Source organism: Mya arenaria, chromosome 3 (genome assembly GCF_026914265.1).
Source record: "Mya arenaria isolate MELC-2E11 chromosome 3, ASM2691426v1".
Lineage (NCBI taxonomy): Eukaryota > Metazoa > Mollusca > Bivalvia > Myida > Myidae > Mya > Mya arenaria.
This window is the reverse complement of record NC_069124.1, coordinates 54,817,149-54,827,989: the sequence shown is the minus strand read 5'-3', so window position 1 is coordinate 54,827,989 and position 10,841 is coordinate 54,817,149. Positions and strand designations below refer to the sequence as shown.

Below are 10,841 nucleotides of genomic sequence, written 5' to 3'. Positions count from 1 at the left end.
CGCGGAAATACTTACCACGTGGGGATGTTTTACTTAATTTAGTCATAGCAATATATATTAGGAAACCGTTTTTGAAACATCATACATTCAAGCATTATCTCTTCGATCAAACCTAGTCGTACTCTTAGTAATACACCAGATTACATATTTAAGATCTTATAAAGATACTGTTTCTATTTTTAGCAACGGTGCCAATAATTCGCTGAAATAAAGGTACGTTGACATTTCATGTGATTTTTTGATCATCATGATTATGCAATTATAATCACTGCCTTCAACAAATGTTTTCTTTGCTTTAAGCTGAAGTTACTTATTCCCCCATGTAATTTCGGAATAAAGCGATAACGAGGTAATAACAGACAATAAAAGATGTTACTATAACGTCTGGTTATTCTGACAGGATTACTAAAATGATAGTGGCATACACATATCTACTTGTTAATGCACCGGTATATAAACTGTCTCCTTTTTCTTTCAGATGCAGCTCACAGATGTCGAGGTTGAGATTGGCGCGGCCGTTGTAACGGTCTCCGTTACCAAGGCGATCACGTGTCGTGACGTCATCAACATGACCACCAGTGTTGGAAAGGCCCAGTACGCGTTGTTCGAGTCGAGCCGTGGTGTTGAGCGGGTGATAGCGTCTGATACAAGGATCGTGAAGCTGGTCCGGTCCTGGGGCGCTCACGCCGGAAGCTACACACTAAAGATCAGATCGGTAGATAAAGTCACCTCAAAGTTGCCGTCAATATCTCTAGCCAAGAGGAAGCTTCTTCGACTGAGGTCCGCCATCTTGAGACACGAGCTTCCCGTTAAATCGAAGCTGCAGAAGACATTCCACGATAACTTGGACCGTGATGTCCAAAAGACGTACAATAAGAACATTAGTGTTACACGTATTCCCCCTAGTGGTGTGAGTGGTAAACTGGACATAATGAAGCGGTTCATCCGAGATACTATTCCACGCCGCCGACGTAGAGACATGACCATAGACCTTCCGGTCAGGACATGTGGTGATGGTATCGACTTCAGTGAACTACCGCCTAGGACACGCGGTGATGGTATGGACAGTAATTGCGGGGACGAGCTCTGGGATGCTACGTGTGTTGGAAGTTGTGACATGGACGCTGCCTTCCTATCCGAGGAAAGCAGTTTCTCTGACATCGGCGAGCTCAACCAGGGGGTCCTCCATGATAACGAATTGACGTCTGACTCTGAGAGTGGATTCAGTGACTGCAGCAGCGCGAGTATCTTGGAACGTAACGTGTATGATGGATGTGACGTCAGCAGTGGCATGTTGACGCATATGAGGACTATATTCAGTGACGGCGATCTTGCTGCGTGCGCGGATGACGCTGCGCTTGAGAGTTTTATGAATACCTTGATCGAGACAGGAAGTATGAGTGACGAGGGCCTTGGCTCGATGGGAAGTGATGCGCTTGTTTGACAATGCCATTGTTCTTTTAAATGTTGCTATATTTATTCATAATGACGTTATTTGTTTACCATTTATGTCATTTTGTTTTAATAATGTGCTATTAAAATGTTATTCAATATAGATGTTGAGTGGTTATTAGCACGATACGATACGATTATAAGTATCTTCCATGGCTGAGAGTGTAAGATAGGTTCATCCCGACCCGAGCGCATGGTGTTTTGCGGAAACGAGGTTTACCGAGTTTCCGCAAAACACCCTGCGCGAGGGTCGGGATGAACCTATCTTACACAAGCGGCTATGGTAACTGCTTTTTCTCCCACCTCAGTTGAACAAAATTGTGTAAAATGTATTTTTTGCTGGAACTCTTTTGTGCGTAGTAAAAGTAAATGCGTATGGATATTTGATAATTCGTGATTGTCATGGATATGCTCGCAGTGATTCGATTCAGGTTATGTTACTAGTCAAATCGGTCTTTAAATAGTTCGGAGTAGAGTGGCGCATCATTTCTTGAAATATGCTTGAAAACTTTTTTATGGTGACATTTGAAGCGAGAAATAGTTAATTAGCATTCTAAATATTGCCACAAGACAAGGTTTCTATGATACTACAGCCGACTGTCTTCAACAAGGGAGGGATTACAATGTGGCGACAATTAAAAAGGAGTTCCATACGGGCATTTTATCTTCGCCCGTGGGCAAGATAAGAATTTCTAGGTTACACACCACCATTGTTATTCCCTATATAATTCAATGTGCAAAATTATAATTTTTAGACAACATTTAAAGGCATTTAGAGCGAATGCAGGCTATGATAACCACATATATTCTTTAAGTACAAGCTTTAAATTACCTTTTAAGCCAATAAAAAAGGGGGGTCAATTTATTTCTAAGAAAAATCACTCCACTTGAATAAACAAACTCTAAAAATTGCACCGTCCGCCATGACAGTTCTTCCAAAATGACCTTTCAACTATAGGGCAGCGGTTTATGCTTTAATCTCTACTCTAAATGATAAATCATGCAAGAATAGATACTTAAGGTATAAAAGTTTCAGGAATAATGAAAATTTTATTTACAGTGTATTGAGCATGAGAAAACATGTCTTGTCAGTCATAAGAACATTTTTTATTGAGAATTTTCCACACAACGGAAGTACATATGACGTAATGGTGACGTCATTCCTTCTAGCATGGTTAAATTATTGGATCTACTTATCTGAGGTGGGAGAAAAGTTTATTGCGTAAAACATTATACAATTTCATAGCATATAACATACAATACAATGAATGGAGAAAGTACAGAAATACAATTTTCTGGAGCAATTCAACATGAATGTTTGTAGGAATAATTTATTAAACGATTAATCGATCGAGTTATGTCCCCTTTGATTGAAAATTGATGGTTCTTGGTTATTGTTCAATCCCCATGTCACTTACCGAAAACGTTTGTAGTCACAATGCCGAGGTCAAACAAATCGTCAGACAAATCACTCCAGTAACACAAGAGTAATTTCTCCTTTAAATAAAAGTAAAGTTGGTCTATTGTTGGTCTATACTGTTTTTTATTCTTCTTTTCATTGTGGTACATCTTATTTGGGAGTAAGAGTGCATCTTTAATATTTCTAAAAGTTATTACAATATTAACAGGCGCTGATGCGTCCGGGTCGGTTTGATCGAGTGCTGTACGTTCCCCTGCCAAACCTGGCCACACGTCACCAGATCTTCATGATCCACTTGCGTAAGATGCCGGTTGGGGAGGCAGTTACTCCAGAGTCACTTGCAGAACGAACACAGGGATACTCTGGCGCAGAGGTGAGGTATTTAGAGATATTCAAATCCCCCAGCCCCCCCCCCTCCCCCTCCCCCCGTTCACAATTTTTGGAAGAACATATTCTGCTCTAAGATATCTTACTTTTCTTGCCATTTTCGGTGGTTATGAACCATATAATGATACATGTATATGCTAAAATACGATACTCAACTTACTATATATTTGTCATAAACAGGTACCATTGATTTTAATGCTTCTATACGTGTTTGTCTGTTTGTCTACAGATTGCGTCTGTGTGCCATGAGGCGGCCATGTTCGCACTACAGGAGGATATCGGGAGCCAGTCAGTGGAGGAACGCCATTTCCTGTCTGCACTGGAAACCGTCACTCCTAGCATTGACCAGGATACGATCAAGTTCTATGAGGAATAACAACAAAAATCTGGATTGCATTCTGTATGATTGTCTTTTTAGAATAAAATAATTCCAGATTAACATCCGGATGTATTGTTGATGCTGTTTTCTACAGATTGGTGTGAGCATTTAGTTTCCACTCCAAGCTGCTTTGGATTCAGGCCGGCTCTATATTAAACAAGTTACAAACTGGTCACAAAAGTCCATTGATAAGTTGATGTGACTTATGTACCTGTCAAATATATATGAGGGGTGATCAAGAATTACGTGGACTTCTTACATATTTAACTATATTGGGCGTTCAAATCATTTAAAGATTAATGAATATCTTATTCAAGTGTTCGGCATAAACGATTTGAAGTTTAGGTCTGTAAATTAAATGAGCATTGAAAAATGACGGGTTGTCGGCAAGTTCCATGGTGATTGAACAATACCAAAGACCTAACTATAGTTTCACGTAAAGGGATCATAACTCGATCGATTTATCTGACTTAGACATTATGCATTCACATATACTGTCACCCAGTTTCATGACGATCGGCTAATAACTATAATTTATCATAAGGTGTTTTTTGACGCCGACAAGGGTCATGCATTATATGTCTCCTGAACATATAACAGACTGCAGGATTTTTCTTGTTTAAATAACCACGCAACATCTCTAAGCAGTAACATTTTAATAGCACATAATTAAAACAGAATGACATAAATGGTGAACAAGTTTACGTCGTTATAAATAGATATAGCAACATTTATCAAAACAATGGCATTATCAAACAAGCACATCACTTCCCAAGGAGCCCAGGCCCTCGTCACTCTGACTTCCTGTCTCGATCAGGGTGTTCATGAAACTCTCAAGCGCAGCGTCGTCCGCGCACGCAGCAAGGGTGCCATGACTAAACATGGCCCTCAGCCGCGTCAAGAAGCCGCTGCTGACGTCACCTCCGTCGTATACGTTACGTTCCAAGTCACACACGCTACTGCAATCGCTAAATGCACTCTCTGAGTCTGACATCAATTTGTCGTTGGGGAGAACGCACTGGTTGAGCTCACTGGTGTCAGACGAGCTACATTCTTCGAAAAGGAAGCGGCATCCATGTCACAACGTACAACACACGTAGCATCCCAGAGCTCATCCCCGCTACCATTGTCCATACCATCACCACATGTTCTGACCGGAAGGTCTATGGTCATGTCTTCTACGTCGGCGGCGTGGAATATCTCTGTATCTCGGATGAACCGCTTCATAATGTCCAGTTTACCACTCACACCACTAGGGGGAACACGTGTAACACTGATGTCCTTAGTGTACGTCTTCTGGACATCACGGTCCAAGTTATCGTGGATTGTCGTCTGCAGCTTCTTGTTGGAGGGAAGCTCATGTTTCCAGATGGCAGACCTAAGTCGCTGAAGCTTCTTCTTGGCGTGTGATATTGACGCCACCTTGGAGGTGATTTTGTCTCTAGGTCTAATAGTTAGCGTGTAGCTTCCGGCGTGAGCCCCCCAGGACCGCACCAGCTTCAGGACCTTCGTATCAGACGACAGCACGCGCTCTACACCTCGGCTTGCTTCGAACACGGCGTATTGGTCCTGTCCGGCACCGTTGACCATGTTGATGACGTCACGGCACGTTGTCGCCTTGGTAACGGAGACCGTTTCAACAGCACCGCCAATCTCAACCTCGACATCTGTGAGCTGCATCTGGAATAAAAGAGATTAAAATATTTATATACCGGTGCAATGTATATATTTATGTGAATACCTATAATTGAATAGTTCCGAAATAATAATACTATGACGTTGTAGTTGAATTTGTGTATTGTTTGTAATTGGCCTTTTTATCGCTTTATAACAAAAGAACACGGATGGATAAGTAACTTCAGCTAGATCCTAGAAAAGTAGAAGCGAGTACATCATTTAAAGAAAGTTATTACAATTATATAACAAAGATGATAACAAATGACATGAAATATTAACGTACCTTTATTTCAGGGTATTATTAGCACCGTTACATGAAAAGAACAAATCAGTATCTTTATAAGATCTTAAATATGTAATATGTTGTAATACTAAGAGTACAAATAGGTTTGATCGAAGAGATAATGCTTGAATGTATGATGTTCTAAGAACGGTTTCCTAATATATATTGCTATGACTAATTATTTAGTAAACATCCCCACGTGGTAAGTATTTCCGCGGGATGACACGCGTTAATTGAACAGTGGTAATTGGCACGTTCGCACGTTCCCTTCTGGCGCCAATTAGGGCTCAGACCGGTAGATAAAGTCACCTCAAAGTTGCCGTCAATATCTCTAGCCAAGAGGAAGCTTCTTCGACTGAGGTCCGCCATCTTGAGACACGAGCTTCCCGTTAAATCGAAGCTGCAGAAGACATTCCACGATAACTTGGACCGTGATGTCCAAAAGACGTACAATAAGAACATCAGTGTTACACGTATTCCCCCTAGTGGTGTGAGTGGTAAACTGGACATAATGAAGCGGTTCATCCGAGATACAGAGATATTCCACGCCGCCGACGTAGAAGACATGACCATAGACCTTCCGGCCAGGACATGTGGTGATGGTATCGACTTCAGTGAACTACCGCCTAGGACACGCAGTGATGGTATGGACAGTAATTGCGGGGACGAGCTCTGGGATGCTACGTGTGTTGGAAGTTGTGACATGGACGCTGCCTTCCTATCCGAGGAAAGCAGTTTCTCTGACATCGGCGAGCTCAACCAGGGCGTCCTCCATGATAACGAATTGACGTCTGACTCTGAGAGTGGATTCAGTGACTGCAGCAGCGCGAGTATCTTGGAACGTAACGTGTATGATGGATGTGACGTCAGCAGTGGCATGTTGACGCATATGAGGACTATATTCAGTGACGGCGATCTTGCTGCGTGCGCGGATGACGCTGCGCTTGAGAGTTTTATGAATACCTTGATCGAGACAGGAAGTATGAGTGACGAGGGCCTTGGCTCGATGGGAAGTGATGCGCTTGTTTGACAATGCCATTGTTCTTGTTAAATGTTGCTATATTTATTCATAATGACGTTATTTGTTTACCATTTATGTCATTTTGTTTTAATAATGTGCTATTAAAATGTTATTCAATATAGATGTTGAGTGGTTATTAGCACGATACGATACGATTATAAGTATCTTCCATGGCTGAGAGTGTAAGATAGGTTCATCCCGACCCGAGCGCATGGTGTTTTGCGGAAACGAGGTTTACCGAGTTTCCGCAAAACACCCTGCGCGAGGGTCGGGATGAACCTATCTTACACAAGCGGCTATGGTAACTGCTTTTTCTCCCACCTCTGTTGAACAAAATTGTGTAAATATGTATTTTTTGCTGGAACTTTTTGTGCGTAGTAAAAGTAAATGCGTATGGATATTTGATAATTCGTGATTGTCATGGATATGCTCGCAGTGATTCGATTCAGGTTATGTTACTAGTCAAATCGGCCCTTAAATAGTTCGGAGTAGAGTGGCGCATTATTTCTTGAAATATGCTTGAAAACTTTTTTGTGGTGACATTTGAAGCGAGAAATAGTTAATTAGCATTCTAAATATTGCCACAAGACAAGGTTTCTATGATACTACAGACGACTGTCTTCAACAAGGGAGGTAATTACAATGTGGCGACAATTAAAAAGGAGTTCCATACGGGCATTTTATCTTCGCCCGTGGGCAAGATAAGAATTTCTAGGTTACACACCACCATTGTTATTCCCTATATAATTCAATGTAAAATTATAAGTTTTAGACAACATTTAAAGGCATTTAGAGCGAATGCAGCTATGATAACCACATATATTCTTAAGTACAAGCTTTAAATTACCTTTTAAGCCAATAAAAAAGGGGGTCAAGTTATTCCTAAGAAAATCACTCCACTTGAAAAACAAACTCCAAAAATTGCACCGTCCGCCATGACAGTTCTTCCAAAATGACCTTTCAACTATAGGGCAGCGGTTTATGCTTTAATCTCTACTCTAAATGATAAATCAAGCAAGAATATATACTTAAGGTATAAAAGTTTCAGGAATAATGAAATTTTTAATTTACAGTGTATTGAGCATGTGAAAACATGTCTGTCAATCATAAGAACATTTTTTTTTATTGAGAATTTTCCACACAACGGAAGTACATATGACGTAATGGTGACGTCATTCCTTCTAGCATGGTTAAATTATTGGATCTACTTATCTGAGGTGGGAGAAAAGTTTATTGCGTAAAACATTATACAATGTTCATAGCATATAACATACAATACAATGAATGGAGAAAGTACAGAAATACATTTTTTGGAGCAATTCAACATGAATGTTTGTAGGAATAATTTATTAAACGATTAATCGATCGAGTTGTATCCCCTTTGATTGAAATTGATGGTTCTTGGTTATTGTTCAATCCCCATGTCACTTACCGACAACGTTTGTAGTCACAATGCCGAGGTCAAAAAATCGTCAGACAAATCACTCCAGTAACACAAGAGTAATTTCTCCTTTAAATAAAAGTAAAGTTGGTCTATTGTTGGTCTATACTGGGTTTTATTCTTCCTTTTCATTGTGGTACATCTTATTTGGGAGTAAGAGTGCATCTTTAATATTTCTAAAAGTTATTACAATGTTTACAGGCGCTGATGCGCCCGGGTCGTTTTGATCGAGTGCTGTACGTTCCCCTGCCAGACCTGGCCACACGTCATCAGATCTTCATGATCCACTTGCGTAAGATGCAAGTGGGGGAGGCAGTTACTCCGGAGACACTTGCAGAACGAACACAGGGATACTCTGGCGCAGAGGTGAGGTATTTAGAGATGTACAAATCCCCCCAGCCCCCCCCCTCCCCCGCACACAATTTTTGGAAGAACATATTCTGCTATAAGATATCTAACTTTTCTTGCCATTTTCGATTATTATGAACCATATAATGATACATGTATATGCTAAAATACGATACTCAACTTAATATATATTTGTCATAAACAGGTACCATTGATTTAAATGCTTCTATACATGTTTGTCTGTTTGTCTACAGATTGCGTCTGTGTGCCATGAGGCGGCCATGTTCGCACTACAGGAGGATATCGGGAGCCAGTCAGTGGAGGAACGCCATTTCCTGTCTGCACTGGAAACCGTCACTCCTAGGATTGGCCAGGATACGATCAAGTTCTATGAGGAATACCAACAAAAATCTGGATTGCATTCTGTATGATTGTCTTTTTAGAATAAAATAATTCCAGATTATTATCTGGTTGTATTGTTGATGTTGTTTTCTACAGATTGGTGTGAGCATTTAGTTTCCACTCCAAGCTGCTTTGGATTCAGGCCGGCTCTATATTAAACAAGTTACAAACTGGTCACAAAAGTCCATTAAGTTGATGTGACTTATGTACCTGTCAAATATATATGAGGGGTGATCAAGAATTACGTGGACTTCTTACATATTTAACTATATTGGGCGTTCAAATCATTTAAAGATTAATGAATATCTTATTCAAGTGTTCGGCATAAACGATTTGAAGTTTAGGTCTGTAAATTAAATGAGCATTGAAAAATGACGGGTTGTCGGCAAGTTCCATGGTGATTAAACAATACCAAATACCTAACTATAGTTTCACGTAAAGGGATCATAACTCGATCGATTTATCTGACTTAGACATTATGCATTCACATATACTGTCACCCAGTTCATGACGATCGGCTAATAACTATAATTTTATAAAGGTGTTTTTTGACGCCGACAAGGGTTATGCATTATATGTCTCCTGAACATATAACACACTGCAGGATTTTTCTTGTTTAAATAACCACGCAACATCTCTAAGCAGTAACATTTTAATAGCACATAATTAAAACAGAATGGCATAAATGGTGAGCAAGTTTACGTCATTATAAATAGATATACAGTAGCAACATTTATCAAAACAGTGGCATTATCAAACAAGCACATCACTTCCCATGGAGCCCAGGCCCTCGTCACTCAGACTTCCTGTCTCGATCAGGGTGTTCATGAAACTCTCAAGCGCAGCGTCGTCCGCGCAAGCAGCAAGGGCGCCATGACTAAACATGGCCCTCAGCCGCGTCAAGAAGCCGCTGCTGACGTCACCTCCGTCGTATACGTTTACGTTCCAAGTCACACACGCTACTGCAATCGCTAAATGCACTCTCTGAGTCTGACATCAATTTGTCGTTGGGGAGAACGCACTGGTTGAGCTCGCTGGTGTCAGACGAGCTACATTCCTCGGATAGGAAGGCGGCATCCATGTCAAAACGTACAACACACGTAGCATCCCAGAGCTCATCCCCGCTACCACTGTCCATACCATCACCACATGTTCTGACCGGAAGGTCTATGGTCATGTCTTCTACGTCGGCGGCGTGGAATATCTCTGTATCTCGGATGAACCGCTTCATAATGTCCAGTTTACCACTCACACCACTAGGGTAACACGTGTAACACTGATGTTCTTAGTGTACGTCTTCTGGACATCACGGTCCAAGTTATCGTGGATTGTCGTCTGCAGCTTCTTGTTGGAGGGAAGCTCATGTTTCCAGATGGCAGACCTAAGTCGCTGAAGCTTCTTCTTGGCGTGTGATATTGACGCCACCTTGGAGGTGATTTTGTCTCTAGGTCTAATAGTTAGCGTGTAGCTTCCGGCGTGAGCGCCCAGGACCGCACCAGCTTCAGGACCTTCGTATCAGACGACAGCACGCGCTCTACACCTCGGCTTGCTTCGAACACGGCGTATTGGTCCTGTCCGGCACCGTTGACCATGTTGATGACGTCACGGCACGTTGTCGCCTTGGTAACGGAGACCGTTTCAACAGCACCGCCAATCTCAACCTCGACATCTGTGAGCTGCATCTGGAATAAAAGAGATTTAAATATTTATACACCGCGCGCAATGTATATATTTATGTGAATACCTATAATTGAATAGTTCCGAAATAATAATACTATGACGTTGTAGTTGAATTTGTGTATTGTTTGTAATTGGCCTTTTTATCGCTTTATAACAAAACAACACGGACGCATAAGTAACTTCAGCTAGATCCTAGAAAAGTAGAAGCGAGTACATCATTTAAAGAAAGTTATTACAATTATATAACAAAGATGATAACAAATGACATGAAATATTAACGTACCTTTATTTCAGGGTATTATTAGCACCGTTACATGAAAAGAACAAAACAGTATCTTTATAAGATCTTAA

General features: G+C 41.0%; 1 protein-coding gene and 1 long non-coding RNA gene across 2 annotated transcripts; both read left to right on the top strand.

Moving 5' to 3' along the window:
• Positions 1–3,086: 3,086 nt before the first annotated feature.
• On the top strand, positions 3,087–3,635 carry LOC128226130 (ribosome biogenesis protein SPATA5-like). Its single transcript, XM_052936022.1, has 2 exons — positions 3,087–3,245; positions 3,489–3,635. Exons 1-2 carry the CDS (start codon positions 3,087–3,089, stop codon positions 3,633–3,635), a joined length of 306 nt encoding a protein of 101 aa, XP_052791982.1.
• A 4,740-nt stretch (positions 3,636–8,375) lies between these two features.
• Positions 8,376–8,871, top strand: LOC128226919 (uncharacterized). Its single transcript, XR_008259740.1, has 2 exons — positions 8,376–8,426; positions 8,663–8,871. It is a non-coding gene; the product is annotated as an uncharacterized LOC128226919 (long non-coding RNA).
• The last annotated feature ends 1,970 nt before the right edge of the window (positions 8,872–10,841 follow it).